Below are 24000 nucleotides of genomic sequence, written 5' to 3' on the forward strand. Positions count from 1 at the left end.
TTTAACAATGTTTGAATGGAAATAAAACTTGAGGTTATGACCAGAGAGTCCCTCTTTCTTTAGTATTAAATGTCTATTTCCTTATGGATTCTTCTATTCCTTTTTCTTTCATGTATAGTTTAGTGCAAATAAAATAATCTGTCATGAAATAAATCAGATTTTAAAAGCAGATGCTTGTCAAAACAAAAGTAACAACGTAATATTTTCTCAAAATATATAATCTTGCCTTGCTGCTGCTGACAAAATAGCACATTGAGTGGACATCACGATCCAGTTCCAAGCACATCATCACTTTTTTTGTCTGCAAAATGTCTTATCAAAATATCTCTAAAGCCCCAGTGACACTTCAGCGCGCGCACGCGCACACACACACACACACACACACACACACACACACACACACACACACACACACACACACACACACACACACACACACACACACACACACACACACACACACACACACACACACACACACACACACACACAGCCTACTTGAGCAGCTCCAGGGTGATGGTTCCTTTGGGCTCCGCCTCCACGCTCTTGCCCCAGAACTTGAGTTTGGGGTAAATGGAGCCGTGGAAGACGAAGTCCCCGCCCAGACTCTCTGCATGGAAGGCCGACACTGGAGGATGATGGGAAACCTGCTCCGACACCAGCCTGAAGCCCTCCTCCTCCCTGGGGGGGGACAGTTAACAGGAAACTAGTTGGTGTGTGGGCAATAACTTCCAAAATTAACTCATGAAATAACACTATCAATCCCCAGGGGAAAATTCAGGAAGTTCCTACAAGCAAAATATTTAATAAACGGCACATTAACTTTTAATTTTGTGGAAAAAATAATTTTAAATTGAGAATAAAACAACCGACAACAACAGAGAAGAGAAATCTAAATACCATCGACAAATACAATACAGTCGAAACCTCTTCATGCAATTTTGACAAATGAGAGTGTATGAGAGACATTTCTAGTTCTTACAGATGACTTATTTGCATGAACTGGTGTGTGTGTGTGTGTGTGTGTGTGTGTGTGTACCTGGTGAGCTCGTAGGTCTCTCCCAGTAAGGGGTTGAATGGTTTTCCAGTTCTGTCCCACTGAGACGCTACAGCTGAGACTGCAAACGCTGCAACCGCCTGGAGGGAGGGGGAAAGAGAGAGAGGGCAAAGGAGGGGGAGAGAGAGTATGAGAGCGAGAGAGGGCGGAGGAGGCAGAGAGAGAGTATGAGAGAGAGAGGGGGGAGGAGAGGGAGACCACGGGAGAGAGAGAGAGGGAGGAGGAGAGGGAGAGAGAGGGCAGAGGACGGGGAGAGAGAGAGGGAGGGAGAGAGAGGGAGACCACGGGAGAGAGAGACAGGGAGGAGGAGAGGGAGAGAGAGGGCAGAGGACGGGGAGAGAGAGAGGGAGGGAGAGAGAGGGAGACCACGGGAGAGAGAGACAGGGAGGAGGAGAGGGAGAGAGAGGGCAGAGGACGGGGAGAGAGAGAGGGAGGGAGAGAGAGGGAGACCACGGGAGAGAGAGACAGGGAGGAGGAGAGTGAAAGGGGAGAAAGAGGGAGAGCATTTTCTTTTTATTGATTTTTGTATTGTAAATTATTGTGTTGATTAGATTGTTCCTAAACCTTCGACAACGACAATTAAGTTTGGTGCGTGACATCATGCTGATGCAGGGGAGTGTGTGACCTACATGCGCTCTACAATAAGAGTGTGTGTGTGTGTGTGTGTGTTCTCGTCTGACCTACAGTGCTGTAAGTGGGTTAAAACCTTGGAAATGACCAAGTTGCCATTTGACATGAGCCTTAGTGATCAGGGAGCCTCAGCTGGATCGACAGCTGCAGAGCCTTCCATGAAAAGGTACATCCACACATCCACACTTCCTTCTAACGTCACAATCTGTCATTTTGGGGCAATGGAATTGAGAAATGTAACTAATATATAATACAGTAATGTCCTAGGTGACTTCAGGGGTGATCCAAAATGTTCAAAGACTAATTCTGAGGAGAAATTGGAATCAAATTATGATTTTAATTTACTCCTGAAAATTTGACTTTACGAAAATAGTTTTGACAATGGATGCGGCGTGTGTGTGTGTGTGTGTGTGTGTGTGTGTGTGTGTGTGTGTGTACCTGCATGCGCTCGATGGGCTCCTCCAGGCTGCAGGCTCTGTTCAGCAGGTAGGTGTGCTCCATGTACTCTGAGATCCTCTGCAGGAAGCTTAGCGGCTCGTTGAACACAACAGGCATGGTGATCTTGGACAGTTCCTATGATGGTTATAATAACAATAATAATAAAAAAAAAAAAATAATAATAATAATAATAATAATAACAACAACAACAACAACATTTTTTTCTACAGCACCTTTCATACACAACATCTAGTTGAAAGTGCTTCATATAAATTGAAGGCAATCAAATAATAATAATAATAATAATAATAATAAATACAGCTGTTGACAGCAGTACACGGGGTCCAGTTTAGTCGTGTTATAAAAGATGTTGATGCTAAACAACTCAGATATTTAACTTCATTAACAGGTTCTGTGGGGAGATGCATAATTAAACGGAGAATGTTCAGTTGTTGTATTTTTATAAATACCCCATCGTATTTTTTTTTTCATCGTGTTCAGTGAAGAGTAAACAAAGGCTGTGATCAGTTATTTTTCCATATTTTTTTTTTATTATTATGTAAATTTGATCAGGTCATATTGATCCATGTACAGGATACAATATAACACCCTCTGTGGGTTAGCAGCCATGTTGTTTGAACAACAACCTGTTTTTAACTGTAGGGCATTTGGCTTCACTGGATTTTAATCATTTGTGTTTTTGTGTTTGTAGTTATTCAGTCCTGGGCTCAACTGGAGAACCTGAAAATAAACATTTCTGATTTGTTTTCTCTGCCATTTACTCCCAGAATGCCTTGGGGTGGTGACCTCCCCTAACTGCAGCAGACAGGAAAATCAACCACGAGTGAAGCTCCGTGCAACACAGCATCGTAACTTTACACTTTGTTTACAAAATAAAAGTACAGAAAGCTGAAAGGTGACATCTTTGCAACCTTCTCTCTCAAAAAGAATTCTCAGTCTTTTTGGGGTTTGAAGCAGTGAAAAGTCTGTATAATAATCTATAATAACCTTTTATCAATTAAAGCATGTCTCAATCTGAAGTGGATTTTCTTCCTTATTTCTCTATTTGTTGATTCACCACATTTACTTTTCCTTTATAAAATGCAATATCTAAAACACACTCAATATAATTCCATTAAAATTCTGTGTTATTATTGGAGAGATTGCTTAGCGCTCACCGTTTCCGTCTTAGCTTAAAGCTTAATGTATTTAATTTAATGCATCTAAATGGATGTTGGTTTGAAAAAAATTGTATCACGCTCAATGAAGACATTTAAACTTCACACCCCCAGTAATACCCCTGCTGACCGCTGGGGGCGCTGGAGCCTTTGAGGATCTTCTATTGAGATACAATACAAATGCTGCTACATGATGTAAACAGTAGTTGGAAACGTACCAATCCGATGCATTTCTTGAGGATGCCCCAGATACTGATGGTGTTTCTGGAGAACATGGGAGCCGGTAACGACGTTCTGGAAGGGAAAACAATCATAATGATAATTCATAGAAGCACAAAGCCGCACACATACTAGGACGTCAACTGTCGCTCTCTCTCCCAAGGAGCTTATGGTGTTCGCCCCGTTGATTTGACGGTTTTCTGTTGTTGAGCAATATATGTCAAGAAGTTATGCATTAATTCTACCCACGTCCTCCAAAGAGGTTCCATGTGTCATAATGAAGAGACTATTTGACTTTTGGATGACAAGTCCCTACACCCCTTGTTGTAATACTGTACAACAATGGAATTGGATGTATTTACTAGGCCAGTGATTCTCAATCCTTTTTATGTCAAGGAGCCTCATTTTGAGCTGCATTAGAGCCCATTGTTCAGATTTAGATTCTCTACTATATTTAGGGAGAAAACAGTGAAACTAGGATCCAAATAGTCAGTATTGGACAGTCTCTAACGGTGTCAACATCTTGGAAATTAAATGAGGCTGAAGTTTGACCCCTCTGGAAGGAGCCCGGCGGGTCCGTCCATGGTCTGAACCAGTGTGGTACACTGCGACTGCAGCTCACTTCAGTTACCTTCATATTCAGGGGCAACAATGCTTTTTGGTGAGCGATACATCAAAGTTAGAAGAAAATAAAAAGGCCCTGTTCAACCAAACATGAGGACGGAGGAAAATGTTTTCCTGGTTGGACTTTTACATAACTTTACATCATCGTTTAGCAGATGCTTGTTTCCAAAGCGACTTGTAATTATTAACTCACCGACGGACACAGCCATCAGGAGCAAGTAGGGGTTGAGTGTCTTTCTCAAGGACACTTCAACATGCTAGTAGGAGGAGCCTGGAATTGGACTGGCAACCTTCAGATTACCAGAGGACCGCCCTGACCTACTTCCTGAGCTACTGCCGCCCATATTCTGGGGGGGCAAAATACGGTATCGTCTGTATTTTTTCTTATCGCGCTTTCTGGAGTTCTTTCGCGTTATCGCCGAGATTAGAATCAGCACAAACAGTATTTGCAGGGCGTTGGCAGCGATCAGGAAGTTAGATTAAATACTTTTTAAGACCTTTTACGACACATTTAAATAGATTTAAGTCAGATATTTGGACAAATGATCTTTCTTATTCAATAAATGATTGCAGGTAAGTAAGTAGTTAAGTACTTGAGTAGTAGTAACAGAGGTAAGCAGGGAGACACAGGTTAGCTTATGAGCTAGATTATTCTATCAACTGTTTTTCATGGAGCAGGTAAGAATTAGGTTCAAAGGTAGATTTAGGGTTTTGACTCCAGAAGAACTTGCCTCAGAAACAGGTGGATCAATGAAATCCGATAAAACATTTTACGTTGAAATGAAGACCTCAGAAATTCAAGTTCAAGACTATTCAATGACTTTCAAAGACAATATATTTTTTAAACTGAACTTAAGTGACATGTTCAGCCTTTGAAAGGACCTGCAGACGCCCTGCTTGATGCACCAGATAGCGTCTGCTCAGTGGAGGAAGAGCGACAGAAGGACGGGCAGAGGTAAACGTTGTTTTGGCAAGGTGTCCATCAAGATCAAGATAAACTTTGTCCCACAAAGTGGGAAATTTGGCTTGGGCTGCACCCATGCTGCAAAAGATAAACACTCCACACACAAAAAGAAATAACAAGATGTTGGTAGACAAAGAACACACAGCAAGGTTCACAACGGCACCCACAGACAAATAGAAAAACAAATGTACACATCATGTACACCAATAAAGTATATTCCATTGAATATAAATACCGGCAGTATTATGTATTATGTATTTTATGTGTGTGGCTGTGATTTATTTATGTGACCACCAGTTTCCTGGTGTGTGTGTGTGTGTGTGTGTGTGTGTGTGTGTGTGTGTGTGTGTGTGTGTGTGTGTGTGAAAGCGATAAAGCGATGGATAAGCGGATAATGCAGGAAGGAGGAGCCAGAATGGCTGGAGCAAGGCACCAACGGCGCCAGGGGTTGGGGATTCTATTCCCTGCACGGATTGGTGAGGAGCTGATGGTTTGGGTGTCAAAGAGAAAAAGGATCCTCCCAATAAAGTACTGATGCAAACTGACAGAACTGGTATAGTCCACCACCCCACCCAAATCTCCACCCTTCCTTCATCATTTCATCAAAACTGGTTTTGATGGAAAGTTTTAGTCATGGCCGTCTCAGAAGCCTGAAACGGCACACTGAGAAAAAAGTTGAAAAAACTTGAAAAGACATGTTTTGTGGATCTCCTTCAAGGATGATTTAATGACAGATGCACATGTGACTCATGATGTGCAAACACATGTATGAAACTGGAGCTTGAGACGGGAGCGAAAAGCAATTTTGGTGTTCAGATACCACAGTATATTTCGAGTATTTTCGTGAGTGAGTACATGAGCCTAGTATCACACCCGACTCCAGTATCAGTATCTCAAAAACATTTTTTCACCTTGAATTATCACACTACTGCCTATATTTGCTTGACAAGCATTTTGGCTGTATTGTTTGCTGTATTATTTCCATTAATTAGATTATTATTGAATTATAGACAGCCTTTTCAAGGGAAATGTTCAGCAGGTGTTTTGTTCCTTATCTGTTTCTGTAATACTTTACAATTATTACATCACAAATCTTTCTTTTTTTATGTCCTATTTATGTTGTTCTGTTTTGGTGAAGAAATTTGTAGAAGAAAATGGTAGAAATTTGGCAAAAGGAATGGTTCACACACACACACACACACACACACACACACACACACACACACACAGACAGACAGACAGACAGACAGACAGACAGACAGACAGACAGACAGACAGACAGACAGACAGACAGACAGACAGACAGACAGACAGACAGACAGACAGACAGACAGACAGACAGACAGACAGACAGACAGACAGACAGAGGAATGTGGCTCTACCTGCGTTTCTTGATTCCGTTCTCCTGTGGCACCGAGCCGTTCTTCTTCTGGTTGCCTTGGTTGAACAGCGTGGCATCTTTGAAGCAGGCGTCAGACACGCCCTCGTACGACTCGTCAGAATCAAGGCCTGAAACATAAATACGGATAGTTCAGTCCTGACGTCATTACAGGAGAAAGAGGGGAGTGAATATCTACAGTACATACACACCTCGGTTTGACCTCCATGCAGAAGCTAGTCTACCCCTTAATGAAGACCACTGACATCTTCTACAGACATTCAACGTCCCTCTACCCTTTATTGCCCTGCATGTGGTCATGGATCTTTTCTACCTTTATTCCAACAGCACATCTTTGATCAACCTAGCAGTCGTAGTATATCCATCTATATTTACATGGTATACCTGCAACCACATCACCATTTAGCGTTTGCCTTTTAAATCATCCTGTGTATAGAATTACTTTTCGTATATTTGTTCCCCAGACCGTTGACGTGTTTTAATGCTAATTATATGCACATTTGATCCCATTTGATCAGATTTATTCTCTGGAAACCACAGATTAAATTGTTTCATTGTTAGATCTGATGACGTGTCTCTACTCTGGTCCGGGCGATAACAGTGAGACCAGGATCCAAACAGTCATTGTTCTACATTCTCTCATGGTGCTCACATCTTGGAGATTAAATAAAAGTGACGTTTTATTATTAACCAGGGGTGGGTTGGAGGCTCTTGAAGGACCCCTGGAGGCCCCATGGAGCCCATGTTATGAAACACTGTTCTAGGTAATACAAATTGCATAGATCAATTGAATAATGATAATAACTAAGGTCATGCCAATTCCAAATAGATAGATATGCTAGGGTTGGACTGTAAAGTGGTAGAAAAGCCACACGGTGTGAACTCCGAGCTGCTCAGGGTGGAGCTGAGGTGAAGGCCTGAAAATAGACTGGATTGTTCTCAATCACCTGGCACACACTCCTGCCCAGCTGCTAGCATTGTAAGTGTATTAATGCTACTGCAGGTGCTCGCACACACACACACACACACACACACACACACACACACACACACACACACACACACACACACACACACACACACACACACACACACACACACACACACACACACACACACACACACACACACACACACGAAGTAGAGTCTGATAGAGCAAGACTTGAAATGATTAGTGTCAAGTGATGTAGAATAAAATAAATTATAGTTATATAGTAAGTACCATTACAGTTAGAGAGTAGAATAGTGATGTAAACAGAGGTGTTGGTTGCACAGTGTGCCCATATAACAACAGAACATAAATCTGACACCAAGAGACACACTGAGGATTCCAGATATGAAATGAATCTGATGTTTATGCTTTTTGACATACAGAAGCATATTAGAACCAAACTAATGACATCAGTATGTTCTGATGACAGTGACTCAAATGAAAGCTCTACACGGGAAACAGAGGTGTCACGATTCAGATATTCCAATATTCAAAAAATAAATAAATAAAAATAAAAAATAGACAAAAAATAAAAATAAAGTTCAATATAAATTCATCCAGTTTGTTGCAGTGAACACACACGAGAGAAATATTCCCGGTCGCGGTGTATGACATCCATGAGGGTGGAGACGCACCGCGCACCTCCCTCTCCTCCGTCTTTCACTGTGTGTACAAGGGAGGGCGTGGCCTTTGACCGCGACGTCCACTGATTCCACAGATGTGGCGACGAAAGTGGCAAATAAACCACCGGACCGTGAGAACGTGGGCGGGGTTTTTTCAGGAGCATCTGCGTTGTGCTCCACAGCAGAGCAGCAGCAGGAAACAGAGTAAATTAAATACAGACTTTACATAGATTGTATATTTGCTTTGTTTGGAGTAAAGATCGCTCTGATCGGAGCTGTGGAGCTGCGCGCAACGATAACAATAATAAGGCGTACAAATTTGAATGGGATTATAGAGGAATATCTACAACTCTACAAGCGGATCTCCACCACTCCAATATGGTGGAGGCGTAGACGCACAAATGTAAGAGTTGACGCCCAAACGTGAAAGTAGTGTAATAAGTAACTAACTGTTTATTATTCCAAAGTCTCGTTTGATAAAGCTCTTAACTGTTTAGGTGTGTTGTTTAAATATTGTCATATTTGTTATTATTTATAATGGCTATTATTCAAATACAACAAAAACAAGTGTTTTTCTTTACAAAAAAATAGTCAATAGTCTAACAATGTCGCAGCTGTCAGATGAAAAAAAAATGTTTTAATCAAAAATCGAATCAAAACCTTAAAATCCAAAGTCAAATTGAATTGTGGATTTGGAGAATTGTGACACCGCTAGTAAACATCTATTAAAAACATTTGATTCTTCAACATGGTACACACCTATAGGACTCGGGAACAGCTGATACCGACTGGGAATCGGAACGGAACCGAACACATTTCCCAAATCAGCTCGTATGGTTCTTTTCCTCCACATCACTGACTACATGACTATGTCAAACCTTTTACCTTGATCAACCACTAAAACCTGCTTTGTCGCACAGCAGAACTCAGTTTTATGCAGCTCAAGTTACATCATGGAAAGAAATATTAATATGTGATTATCAGTGGCATTTGCGTAGTGTCTATGCCAGTCGGTCGTTGTAACGGTTTCAGGTGTCATTACGAGCGCCATCGAGCATAAATAATAAAGAACAAATTATCCTCTACCGTCTCAGGTTCGTAAGATGATCATAATTTCTGATTCATCTAATATTTATCTTACTGCACACACACACAGTCTTGTTGGCATATCTGGTTGTGAGCGCAGGGCAAGAGACGGGTGAATTATTGAGCTCATGGTCAGATCAGGCCGCTCGGGTTTCCCTGGATGGTGAAATGTTTCTATGATGAAACTCTTGAGCGGCACTTGGATGGACTGATGCTGGGCTCCCGACCTGAGCTACTGAGACACCTTTATTAATATTAAATCAGGGAATAAAGAGAGGAATGAAAAGTACAAAAAATATTTACTTTTGTAGCTGCTTTTGCAGAGCAGCACAGCCTTTCATTCAAACTTCAAAGTCTCAGTGAAATTCGTCATTTACAATGTAAATAACAATAAAAATGCATAATTATTATTATAAGTTACAATTAAATGATTATCACTACTTTTCATTTCTATATATATATATATATATATATATATATTGTTGTTTTTTTTGTTTTTTTTTGTTTTTGTTTTTGTTTAAGTTTGAGTTGTTTGAGTGATAGACCCTCACCTACATTCCCTTGTGTAATGCTAATTGCTCATGCTAGCTCCCAATGGATAGCAGTTTTAATTTTTTTTTTTAATTGGTTGAAGCCAGGATAGGACCCGGCTGTCGCCAAACAAAGCCATTATTTTTCTGTTGTTTATGCCACACCGAAAAATAAAAAATAGACAAATGTGAATAATTAAGACATTGAAATTGATAATATACTGTATTTGACCCATGCGGTCTTGGTAGCCAAAGAGCCAGTCTCTCTACCAAAATCCACAGCTCCTGGAAAACGTATGTTGTGCCATCATTGCAGATGGTCAAAATGACTACAGAGCAATAACAGAGATTGTGTACAGAGTGGATGTGTATTCATAAGAAATCTCACGTTCTCCACGCTGAAGACAGAGCACAGGGTTCCAAACAGAGCCAGTAAGGACTCCCTAAGTGTTTTGCTCGAGGACACTTCAGCAGGGTGTCCAACGATTTGAACCCGGTATGTCTGATTGGTTATCGGCCTAACCAAACTACTGCTACCAGCTGTGACCAGGGCTTGGTAATCGACTGGAAAATACGTCAACATTTCCACTGTTGAGTTTGAAGTCCCATGCTGAATTACATGGTACTTTAAAAGTACTGTAACGTCTCATTAGATTAGACAATATCATTCCATGACCATATTGAAAGAGGCTACATACGTCAAAATATACAGTAAAAAGGCTCCTACCTGTGACGGCGTCATAGAACTCGTCTTCATTGCTCATTTTCCACAGTCAAAGCCAACGACCAATTAGAAACGATGCGGTGTCCTAGAACATGTTCCTCCTTTGGTGGGCGGTGTCTCGGTTCCCCTTCTCCAGTCAGTCAAGACTCACGTGGGACGTTACCAGGGAAATGGCGGTGTGGTCTTGCGAGGGGAAGTCCTCTGGCACTACCTTCAAGTCCAGCTTGATATCTAACACAACTCAAACACCTACAAGAGATCAGAAAACGTGGTTCAGTGTAAAACTCACTTCAGATGTTAAATAGAGAAAAACACATTCTGCTTGGACACTGCAGCACGGCAGCAACAGGTTCTGGGGACGGACTCCACGGGAATCAAAAATGGGTACGGGGGATTATAAGCCAAAATGTGGTATTCCAAAACCACAAGGTTGTGAAGCTACATACAATAACTATTTAAAGGTAAATTAAGACCTTTTTATATGAAATGGACGGGATCATTTGTCAAGCTCAGTGCACAAGCACACTTGGACACTTTTTCATACGGTTAGGGGACGTTTCAACCCTTTTTGGCTGCACTGTTTTTGCCCATCTTCTGAGTTTCTTTTAGGAAGAATCGGTGCCGGTTCACGTGTCCTGGGAGATTTCAATTTCCCGGACAAATTGGGAGAGATTCCGGTTAAATATTATCTCTGTATATTGAGCTTAAAAACAATTGATACTGCTTATCAACCTATATAGAGAATGACATCAAGGCATGAAGATATATTTTTTATTGAATATTCAAAATAAAATAAGTCCCGTCAGTTAACGCCATTTTAAAAATAAAAAAATAAATATTACCAATATTACAACTCGAAATGAAGTAATTTCTGTTTGTGAACAATAAGTAACAAGTGCAACCGCTTTAATTAACATTTCACTAAAATAAAATTTGGATAAAAACAAAACAATAGGACAAGTAGGTCTAAATAAATAATAAAGTTGGTGGTATTCTACACCGCGTTCAAAATTATTATGCAAATGATATTTCTCTCTGATTTTCCTAAGTGGTCAATGCAAATGACAGTCAGTATAATTTTCAAGTCATCAACCGTTAGGGTATAATTCAAATGTTATTGAACAAACTCCCAATGATAACAGTATTTTTTTCAAAAATAAAAAAAAAAACTCAAAATGCTCTGTTCCAAATTATTATGCACAACAGAGTTTAAAAACATGTTATAGGTTCTAAAGAACCTAGAAAATGGTCATTTGTTGAATGTGTAGCATGAGGAGTCATTTACTGAAATCAAAAGCTATTTCAATCAAAAACATCTTTACAGGCCAAGTTACATGTTAACATAAGAGCCTTCTTTGATATCAAATTCATAATTATTGCCTCCATTGAACTTGAGTTTTTGGAGAGTTTCTGTTGAATTTCTTTGCAGGATGTCAGAACAGCCTCTCAGAGCTGCTGTTTTGATGCCAACTGCCTCCACCCTCATAGATCTTTAGCTTGAGGATGCTCCAAAGGTTCTCAATAGGGTGGAGGTCAGGGGAGGATGGGGGCCACGCCATGAGTTTCTCTCCTTTTATGCCCACAGCAGCCAATGACAGAGGTATTCTTTGCAGCATGAGATGGTGCGTTGTCAGGCAGGAAAATGGTTTTGCTACGGAAGGCCCAGTTCTTCTTTTTGTACCGTGGAAGAAAGTGCTCAGTCACAAACTCTATATACTTTGGTGATGACTCAACGACTCAAACCTTGGTGATGTCCCGTCTCGACTACTGCAACGCTCTCTTAACAGGCTTGCTGGCCTGTGCGGTGAAGCCACTGCAGATGATACAGAACGCGGCGGCGTGACTGGTGTTCAACCAGCCAAAGAGGGCACATGTCACTCCGCTGCTCATCGAGCTCCACTGGTTACCATCAAGTTCAAGTCTGTGATGCTGGCCTACAGAGTGATTGTTGGGAATGCTCCCACCTACTTAGAAACAGAAAAAGAAGAAACAGTCTTTATTCGTCACGCAACACACCACACTACAACACATGCTTGCACACACACACACACGCACATGCTTGATGGTGCCGGTGAAATGGTTCCTCTGCTTTTGACCCATCCTGGCTTGTCCTTCCTCCGGGGGCACAGCCAGGAGCAGTGGGCAGCGTACGTGGACGCGCCCGGGGACCAGGTGATCAATGTCCATTGCTGGTCAGACAATGATGGGTGCATGTTTTTGGTGGGGGTCCATACTGACGTGAGGTGGAGGAAACCCCATGTGAGCACGGTAAGAACATGCAAACTCCACACAGAAAGGCTCCTGTTTGGGAGATAACCCGCCGGAGCACGGTGCCAACAGCGCCCCAGGCGGGAATCAAACTCAGGACCTTCTTACTGTGAGGCAGAAGTGCAATGCACTGCGCCACCGTGCCACCACTTAAATGCTCTTGTAAAAGTACATGTTACCCCCCGGATGCTGCGCTCATCAAATGAGCGTGGCCTGGCTCTGCCGGCCGTACAACCACGGCAATCCAGGTTATTCTCATTTGTAGTTCCACGTTGGTGGAACGAGCTGCCAAAAACGACCAGAGCAGGGACCTCCCTCTCTGTCTTTAAGAAGCACTTGAAGACCCAGCTCTTCAGTGAGTACCTCCTGTCCTAACCTACAATTACTTAGCACTACTTAGCAGTATTTATTGTTACACTAATGTCTCTGTCGCAATGTAGCTTGAATGTTATTTTCCCTTGTAAGTCGCTTTGGATAAAAGCGTCTGATAAATGACTAAATGTAAATACTTTGCTGAGGTCATCTTCACACCTTCAGGGGCCCTAAAGGGGCCCACCAGCTCTCTCCCCATGATTCCGGCCCAAAACATGACTCCACCACCTTCTTGCTGACGTGGCAGCCTTGTTGGGACAAGGTGGCCATCCACCAAACATCCACTATTCCATCCATCTGCACCATCCAGGGTTGCACGGCACTCATCAGTAAACAAGACTGTTTGAAAATGAGTCTTCATGTATTTGGGGGCCCCCTGCAACCCTTTCTGCTTGTGAGCATTGCTTAGGGGGGGCCCAATAGTAGCTTTATGCACAACTGCAGCCTCTGGAGGATCCTACACCTTGAGGTTGGCTGGACTCCAGAGGCACCAGCAGCTTCAAATACCTGTTTGCTGCTTTGTAACGGTATTTTAGCAGCTGCTCTCTTCATCCCATGAATTTGTGGCAGGAACCTTCCTCATTCTGAACCGATTGGCTTCCTGCTGCAACTCGCCGAGCGTGGAAATGAACAGATCTGCGGAATTTTGTATCTGGAAATGATCCAGCAGCACTAATTCTAATTGTGCTCAGAGGGAATTATTTTCACCGAACATTATGACGGAGAGATTTAAATATGTCGGACTTCAACACATTTTCCCGGTCAAAAATTGGTAATTACCGGATAATGTGACACGCTGGTTCGGAGTTAACGTTAGCAAAACAAAGTAAAGACGAGGAAACCTGTTTGCCAGGACATGAAATCAAGTGCATTTGGAAAACTAACCTGTGTCAATGAATGAATATGCACCATTGTGCCTGTACAAGTGTGGCTTGAGGTTAATAAAAATGAGTTTCCATTGTTACATGTCTGTGGAAATGACATCTTTACATTTTTTATTATCTCTAGGGATAGGCATGCCAATGCTGGCATGGGAACATGCCTTCAAATCGAGGCCATGTTCTATTTTTGAAAACGGGTTTCAGGTAAAAGCCGATTCATGTTATGTATGTTATGTTAATGTTATGTTTAAACAAAGCAGTGTAGTAATGACAGAAAATAATAACACACAAGGTCTTAAATCTCACCATCATTGGAACTGATATTCTCAGTATTCATGTCAGTACTTGGTATTGTCAAATAGCCAACGTTCAGTACATCCCTACATTCAGTCAGAACCAAAGTTGGTGCGAGTAAGTGTGAAGTCAAAATTGCACCGGTCTGGTCCTTTAAGACCCCTAAAATCACATATTTAAACGTAGAATGTTACCATCACTGCAAAAAGATCAGTGCTCCCGGCCGACGCTCTGACAGCCTGGCTCACAAACAATCATGTCAATCATGGCCGACTGAGTCCGAACACAGAACTGTTACACAAGTAGGACATGGACAGTCCACTGAATAGTTGGCCTCTGTCTTGTGCATAAACACGAAACCTCAAAAACTGGGGACATGAATTGATACCTGTTTCCAATTCCAATATGATGTGATGTTTTTTTGAGACCTGATGCTGTCATATGATGTAGGCACCCAGAACAAAAGCTCTTCAACTTTTAAAACCACGGTCATCCAAGCAACAGGCCAACGACTGATTGACAACTTAGAACGCCTTATCGTTTAATTTCTGCAACTGTTACTGACACATGATGCTGGCACAAATTCCACAAATGCACAATATTGTAAACAACTACCGTTTCCTGGACGAATTAAATTCTAATCTAACAAAATGTCGAAATTTAAATTGAATGCCATCGACAGACCCCATTTATCTTTTTTGTATTAAAGAATACACAGTCACAATGGCACTTATTGATTATAATTAATTTGAGATAAAATATACAAAACATTTGATCCGTTGCCTCAAGGCTCGAATTTTCAAACCTGGGAAACTAATTTGGATGCGATGTATGTGAAATTGTTTTACTCTTACTTTAAACAAACAATGGTGTGATTAGTAATTGCGCAACATGCATTAGCAACACCATGGCAACCAGTGATAAACAATGCAGATTGTCCTCAACAGTCCTAGCCAATCAAGCATTGATGATAAAAATCAAAACGCAACATAGCAACAACTCATAATGTTTGAGAAGGGTGTCGTAGAGAGAAGAGGCAGAGAAAATACAGTATATAGAAATTATTATTTCACGGTGATTGGACGTGATAGAAAACAATACCACTTTTTCCAGGTACAGCAGTTATGACTGCTTGATGTCATGACCCCTTGGTCTAATCATGTGTTATTTGATAAATTGTGTGACTGTGGAATTGATGTATTTTGGATCCAAGAAAATATAAAAAAAAAAAATGCAAAAAATAAGACTCTTAATGAGTCTGCAAAGCTAGCAGCAATACAGCTTCAATCTCAAATTACAATACAGGTTAATTTCAATAGTACTACCATTAGGCCTATACTTTAAAATGACAAACCTTCAATAAACACAAGGCCAGTTTCATGAAAAGCTATGCAAATAAAGGGTAAAATGTTTATTTAAGTTATCTTCTTGAAGTATGTCTGTTAAACCAGCATTCTGTTCAACAAACACTGCAAATATTTTACTTTATTATCGATATAGCCAAAAGCAGTCTGTCAAATATTTACTGCATTTGCATCCTACTGAATGCTGGAGGCAATCTAACCTCCAGAACCGCAAGGGAGCGCTTCAAGAAGAAATAATGCATCTCTGATTCTAAAATCCTACCAATTCTGAACAACAAGATGATGTTGTATATTTAAGTTCTTTTAAAGCAGCTATAGCATGTCTTTGTAAGGTATTTTTAGTTCCCATACCTAGGCAAGACTCTACTTATCCTGCAAGGACACCGCTCGGGTATAGATTGGAGTAGCAGGCATTAACACGGTTATTTTGAGCTGCAAGGTTTCTGGTAGATACAAAGCCATTCATTTTACCCCAATGTTACTGGTCGTTGAAAGAATCCTGGTTAACTTAACACAAGTCAAATAAAGAAGACGGTCTCTCCAACCAGCACTGCATGTACAGTTTCTAACTGAATATTTACACATGTAGTTGTAATCATGTAGTTGTAATCATGTTCTTTTTTCTCAATATACAGCTTGTACCAGGTCTGACTGATGGCACAGCTGTGATTGTACAGTCTCCATTCTAAAGATTTGTAAACTACTATTTCCTCATTCATGGCAGGCATTTGCCCCCAATTCTCTCTCATGGCATTTAACGATGAAAGGGCCAACATGTGGTCAGCACCGGGTTTCCTGAGCAATTTATTTTTAGATCTACAGGTTTTCTTACTGACCACCTCAATCACATTCAAAATGATTAATACAGCCGCCAACAACACAAAAGAAAATAAAAAATAAAAAATAAAACACATCAATGCCAAATACTGGGCATGCAATGGGTGTGATACACATTCGAGGGGGATACCTGCAGAGAATCAGCTGCTTTACAATGTTCACTGGAGAATATGGGTCGGGTCTCTTGGGAAGCAGAGCTTATGTTATCAACTTCATTTGTTAATTTGGTCACAACCAAATGCCTTGCATGGCTGGGTGAATATGAGGTGTAATGGTAAAGTGCCTTGTATCCCCTGGACTACAAAGAGTTGTATTGAGCGCATTCTGCTGAGATCTAAACATTTGTGTGAGAATTTCATATAAATCAATACTTTTTAATAGAATTTACCCAATCCCTCTTCCAGTTAGTCGATGAACAGGGGCAAGATATCAACTGTGGTAAAGCAATTCTCTACAGCTCTATACACCATGAAGTTAATTTCGCTGAGGTTCTAGGGCTTTGCCACGGCGTAATAAGCGGCCTGAGGCTGTGGCTGGCTGCTCTGAGGTCAAACCACAACAACCACAGCCCTGTCAGGAGATAGTTCTTCCCTGGCAGTACCTTCAGCGTTAAGCCCCTCACACCAAACCATCCATGAAGATAACTCCAGAAAATATCTTGTTAGGCAACACCCAAGCCTCTCCACATTCCACAAGATGACCAGTGCAGATTTAAGAAAAAAGGAAAGGAACAACTCACACACAGTAGTCAGGGCTCCAGACTAACTTTTTCCACTAGTAGCCTTTGTGCTCTCTACTGAAACTATTAGGAGCACCAGCACAACATTTATGAGCACCACTGAAATCAACATGCAATGCAACACATTCATATTTTTTCCATCTGAACTGTATGACTGATAATGCTTTGGTAATAAATACACAATTTACAGAAATAACAATGTGATGTTTTATTTTAAAGGAAAAAGTCAAAGTGAAGTAGGGAGTTAACAGAAAAACGTAGTTACAAAAAAAAAAAAAAAGAAAAAAAAAATTTAGATGGGTGGTTTTTTAGAGATGTTTTTCTGAACTTTACCCATTTGTCCTTAATTTATAAATTAGTAGATACCGATCGTATGGGAACCAGTGCCATATGGGTAACAGGCAGCTCTACAATGAAATAAGATTTGACCTATTTGAAATAGTTAAAAAATTATATAGAAAATCAAATACGTGGAAACTGCGAGAGCCTCAGCTCTCCATCTCTCTGTCACACACACACACCAATTCTCATTCCCTCAGTGTTTAACATGATATACGACGATTAAAAAAAAAATATATATATATATATAGCATATTTGCAAGCTGCGCTGGTGCTCCTTTTTTATAAATTTGAGTCGCTCTGTCTCTAAAAATGGTCGCAGTCTGGAGCCCTGGTAGGGTTTTCCTGCCTAAAGGCATAAGCGAACCACCCGCTCAAAATGATCGACTTCTTGGCCTAAGGACACAAGGAGGGTCAACAGCCAACTAGAATATTGCCGAGGTCCCTGAAGGGTGTGTTATGCCTAGTGCGGTTACAAAAGCATGACGCCCAGCAGCCTGATAAATGTTATCGTGACATGCATGCATACTTCTGTGCAGAGGTTGTAGACAGGTTATTTGCTGCATTAGCTTCTGCATAAATAAAGCAGTTGGCTCTAGGGCTAGGTGACTGACAAAATTTGCAATACATTTAAAAAAATGCTAATATTTTTTGAGGAATATCTCAATATCCATAATTTGGCATAGGGGTCGACTGACCATCTGCCTGGCCAATAATTGGATCTGATATTCATTATTTTTCCAATTATCGGAATCGTTATTTTGTCGGATATGATTGCCGATAAAACAAATACAAAAATGCGCTTCTCTGCCTCTGAAAGGTTTGTGCTTGTTAGTCTTGCTCGCTGCATTTACATGGAACACGGTAGACGGGAACGGCACTTTCTGAATGGCACGGGGGAGGTACAATGGCAAACCAAAACAAGAGTGACCATATGTTACTATGGTGATGTACAAAGACTGCAATAAAATATAACTAATTTAATTTGTGTCTGTTATCATACATAACATGGTGGGGATGGTAGCTGAGGAGAGCTGGTCGTCTAGTAATCTAAAGGTTGCTGGTTGGATCCCAGGCTCCTCCTGCTAGCATGCTGTAGTGTCCTTGAGCAAGATACTTAACCCCTCATTGCTCCTGATGGCTGCGTCCGTCGGTGTTTGAATAATTGTAAGTCGCTTTGGATAAAAGTGTCTCATCAATGACTAAATGTAATGTAATAAGAGTTTTAGTAATGCATATAGATATAAAACTGCAGTTTACTATTAATATTTTATTGCAAACTGAAATGAATGTTAAATTTCCTCCAAATGTATTGTCATTCATCGTTGGTTAACTTTACTCTAACTTTACAAAAGCCAGCTATAAAGAATCATGTTTATCTCCAAGCAGGTTGGATAATGGATCATTCATTTTATGGATATATAAATACGTAAATTGTTATGCGGCTTGGAGTGCACATCTATAGAGATCTGTTTCCTGGCAGTGATCAATGATTTGTTAACTGACTTATCAATAGTTGATCACCTGTTTTCAACTGGCAATAGAAGCCCTTCTTTTATGATCAATTATTCATATTTAATTATTCAAAATTCAAGATTCAAGATTTTTATTTGTCACATACATATACATACTTTCATACATATATGCAGTGAAATGTAACTGATTATTAGTTAATTGTAATTGTAAATGAAATGTAATTATATTATTATACAAGTAACGACCTGGAGCCGCAACTTTATCACCAGATGCATGGATGAGAAGAGCGCTGTTTTTTCAGGAAGGAGTAAGCGGTGGGCCGATGATAGTCTTCATCGGATAACAGAAGTTGTCTAAAAAGACAATTAAAGGAGCACATTCAGCTGTTATTTTTGACGTCGGTGTTGCTTCTAGGAGGTAGAGCTGGTCGTCTAGTAATCTAAAGGTTGCTGGTTGGATCCCAGGCTCCTCCTGCTAGCATGCTGTAGTGTCCTTGAGCAAGACACTTAACCCCTCATTGCTCCTGATGGCTGCGTCCGTCGCTGTTTGAATAATTGTAAGTGGCTTTGGATAAAAGTGTCTGATCAATGAAATGTAATGTAATGTAATGTAATGAAATGTAATGTAATGTAATGTAATGTAATGTAATGTAATGCTTCTGACTCAGTCAGGGAAAAAAAAACAACAAAAAAAAAAAACACCTTTCTTGAAGGAAAATCTGATTTTTCCAGATTCGTGTTCCTTTGTGGGTTTTTTTAAGCACGCAACGTATTTTCAAAACAGAATTTGATTTATAAATAGTAGATAAATGTTAAACTGTGGAGATAAATATTCCCGTTAGATGACATGGGGAAACACAGTTCACTTACCGAGACGCTGAACAGCGCTGAACGACAATCGATGGTGTCCGTGTACCAACGTATACCAACGAAGGAGAAATGCTAACGTCACTTCCGTAAACCAGACGAGGATCATTCAGTTTCACTTGTCTTTGAAAACTTCAGTCTCTGTGTTGTTATGGATGAGGAGAAGCGGGTGGAGGAAGCTCTGAATCATATCGCGGACCTTTAACTGAGCAGTGCGATAGATCCAAGTCAGTGTAGGCAGCTCGTTCTGGACTTCATTTTCCGTGATGAGAGTCAGTTCTCCGGCAGCGATGCTGAATCTGATACCGGCTTTATCCCAGACTTGGAGCACATTTCAAACAGCGGATTTCAACCTGAATGTGACGATGAGACTGAATATTTTCAAGAACCACCGGAGGAGAACAACGACACACTCATTGTTGGTAGAACGGTAGAAGTTGGTGACGTGATGAAGTCCGTCGAGGTTGGTGATGCAGATTATGAAAAAGTATCAAGAAAAGAAAATGAAAAGAGGCTCAGGGTGTAGCTGGGGTAGGGTTGTGGTTAGCCCACATTATAAGGGTTAGCCTAACCCTAACGGGACTGCTCTCCTCTCCACTTAGCCCTAGCCTGCACCTTACAACCTTTTTGTTTTACTTATGGTTACAGTGACACACACACACACACACACACACACACACACACACACACACACACACACACACACACACACACACACACACACACACACACACACACACACACACACACACACACACACACACACACACACACACAAATTTTAATTTGACTGGAACGTGATTGTTGGTTCTAGAGTTGCTCTTCTCACCTTAAACCATTTTTTGGAGTTTTTGTTTATAGCTTGTGTGATGTTTTCAATAAATCTTTCAAAACCAAAAACATTTCTTGCATTGCCCCACTCCCGCTAGCCTACAGCCCCTTTCCTTTGAGAGTCTGACAGAGAGAGGGCCCAGCCTGCTGCAGATCCACACCTCTAATGGCCCCCACCAGGGGATCATGCATTTTCAGGTCATTAGCTAATAGCTCCTCTCACACCTTGGGTCAACTGAAATAAAGTTGTGAGCAGTTGTGATAAAACCTTGTTTTTACCTATTTAGACATCAGATTTGATCAACTATTTTGACTTCACTGTATACCCACGACCTTGATGAACAACTTTTGTATTGACAAAACAGTTCGTCAATATATTCTCGTCTGTTGCTATGACAACATTTCTGGCAGCACACAAAAACATACTCTTTATATATTGTGTGTTTTAGATCAATCTAAAAGCTGTGTAATGATACTGGCCAAAGTATTGATGGCCTATCAATGTAGCTGTGATTTTCCTTTATACAGATATATCAGCCACTTTGGAGTAAGAGTGTGTTAATTGATTATATTTAGATAAATATCAGATCACACCAAAATCACAACGCTTCTCTGAATTCAGAGACTCCAGAGGGTTAAGGACAAAATTTGAATATACCAGAAATGTTATGATCATCAAAATTCCTATCTAGCCTTATACCACAATATTAATTTTATACAAATATATCTATATACAGGTACTCCTCATTTAACGAGTTCCGATCCTAGGATCAGGTCGTAAAGCTAATTGGTCGATAAGTGAGGACCTGTGTTATTTCATGGTAAGGGAGCGTGGCTGGTATATATAGTGTATATGGTGTATGCAGGCGGGTGGTGTAAGGGAGGAAGATGCGCAGAACATAAGGTATTGGAGGCAGGCGATCCGCTGTGGCGACCCCTAACGGGAGCAGCCCAAAGAAGAAGGGGTGTATATCATGTTATTTCACGGAAAGGGGGCGTGGCGTGCGAACGCTAGTGTAGTGAATACCGACAGACTGTGGGAACAAGACTGAGATCGGTGATGAGATGTATACAGTGTATATAGTATATATAGTGTATACACTATATATATATATAGTGCGTATAGTATATACAGTGTATACAGTATATATAGTGTATAAAGGGTGATGAGATGCTTGGTATTTTATTCAGTGTACAATACAGACTCGTCAGAGAGCTGGTCCCAAGTCTGAACGCTGGTTAAACAGGTAAGTGATTGGGTGAGGAGTACCTGTAGTATAAAAGTTATACTCAAGTAAAAGTACTTTTTCTTTTTAATTCATACGGTATATTTTGTAGTAACAGTACATTTACTACACAATAGGGGTGTCACGATTCTCCAAATCCACGAGTCCATTTAACTTTCGATTTTAAGGTCACGATTCGATTTTCTATTTAAACATATGTACCCCCCCCCCTTAGTTTTCCCTATATTCAATTAATAAATAGTTTATATTAAAAACGAAAAACACATGGTAAAGCCTGACACGGTGCAGCACAGGAAGGCGCTTGTCGGGACTCAAATGCACAGGAGAGGCACACGCTAGCGCTGGGGAGCCTACAAACAGTGCACCACAACAGTTTTTTCAGTCACGCCCCTTTCTTCCGTGCCCCGCCCCCACACTGTTTTTACTTGTTTTATTCGGAGGAACGGGGCTCGGCTCTCCGTGTTGCTCTCTGCCATTGGGGCAGATTGAGAGCCGTATTCGTGGACGATTCACACATAAAAATATATTTATGATTCCCCATACTAATAACTCCTCGTTGAAATGCTATCCCTGTGCATTTCATAAGCTTCTATCTGTTTTCCTGTTATTGTAATGCACACTGACTGACACAAAAAATACAAAATAAACGACTGCTCAACTTGAAGAATCTCAGTTGACTGACGGGTCCAGGACTGATGATTCGACTAGTCGATTTTCAGGGGGAGCCCTCGTCGTGACACCCCTAATTCACAAAAAAATTTATTCTAAAGTATCGCTCTCAACCAAAAATTGACTATGGGTCTGAAAGTATTGAGTCAATCAGGAAATGAGTAACAAGCCAAACAGCCATCACAGCCATCCCTGCTTACAGCAAATTCAACCACAGTATCTGGAAAACATGATTTGCATGGGTCATAAAGGCTTGTGCTATTAAAAAGGAATATGTCATGACCACTTGATAAATTAAGTTTCTGTTCAACCCTACTGCTGCTCCCCAACTGTGGAGTAATTCATAACTATGTGAAGATTTATCTTTAAACCCGGTCTTTTTCTTTCCATTTATCCTTCTTCATAGTACATGAGCAAAGGTTTATGCTGCAGCACCCCCCCAACTGGAGGGGCTTTGAGGCGGATTCAGTGTCTTGTTTAAAGGAAACTTCAGATTTAGAGGTTCCATGAAAAATCCAGCAAAAGCAAAATCCCCCATTTCTGGAAGGACTTTTAAACATGGTCCTGTGAAGCCTTTAGTGGATGCGATTAAGGCCCAAATAAGCAAATCGGTCTCTAAACTGTTGTCCTAGAACCCAAGTCTGTTTAAACATACCGCTAGGCCATGTTCAAGTGACTCAAGTAAACAACAACATGTTGAACCCAAACACCAGGAGGTCCTGTCTTCGTGGAGTTGTTCTCCCCATGTAGGCAGAGTTCCTCCAAATGCTCCAGTTTACTCCACCACCAAAGACATGCAGGTGAGGATGAGGAAGGAGACTATAAATTGACCCTGTGTGAGAATGTGTTTGACCCTCTATCTGGCTCTCAACCCCCCCCTGCAAACCATGAGCAGGAAAAGCAGGTTAAGAGAATGGATGGATACAACTTCTCACTCATTCATTTACCACCAAGTTGGGACAAATGAAAACCACACCTGTGGCCCGCTTGGGGCCTTGAAACACAATTTGCCGAAGAACTATGGCTCCGCACACTGAACTGTAACGTTTCCTTAAAATATCGCCTCCACACATGCCAAATGGAACAAATTGTGGCTAGAGATGTTCCAGGTTGCTGCCATGCAGAGAAAACCTGCTCCGGAAAAGGTTATGGATCAATCGAAAGGCAGATCCAATAAAGTAATGTTTCAGTTAGACAAGTCTGAATTCTGTGACACAAGTCTCGTCGCTAGGCACACAAAGACAGCAGCTTCTGGAGTGGTTGAGGACAAAGACAGCCTCAGGGCGGTGGCTTCAAGGGCCTCCTTCTACAGCGTCTCACTTTACAGTACATGGTCCTGGCTGTTTTCACTCCA

At 41.0% G+C, this 24000-nt stretch overlaps 1 protein-coding gene across 1 annotated transcript in view; it reads right to left on the bottom strand.

The window, feature by feature from the left end:
• Window positions 1–24000, bottom strand: part of LOC307241781 (oxysterol-binding protein-related protein 2-like) — a 45723-nt gene that overhangs the window by 12928 nt on the left and 8795 nt on the right. The window contains exons 2-7 of the mRNA XM_080016004.1: window positions 10467–10712; window positions 6493–6619; window positions 3522–3597; window positions 2126–2260; window positions 1040–1137; window positions 499–681 (exon numbers count right to left, since the gene is read on the bottom strand). Coding sequence (XP_079872130.1) covers window positions 499–681; window positions 1040–1137; window positions 2126–2260; window positions 3522–3597; window positions 6493–6619; window positions 10467–10503 — 656 coding nt within the window. The 5' untranslated portion in view covers window positions 10504–10712. The remainder of the gene's footprint in view (window positions 1–498; window positions 682–1039; window positions 1138–2125; window positions 2261–3521; window positions 3598–6492; window positions 6620–10466; window positions 10713–24000) is intronic.

Source organism: Zeus faber, assembly GCF_960531495.2.
Source record: "Zeus faber genome assembly, chromosome: 15".
Taxonomy (NCBI): Eukaryota; Metazoa; Chordata; class Actinopteri; order Zeiformes; family Zeidae; genus Zeus; species Zeus faber.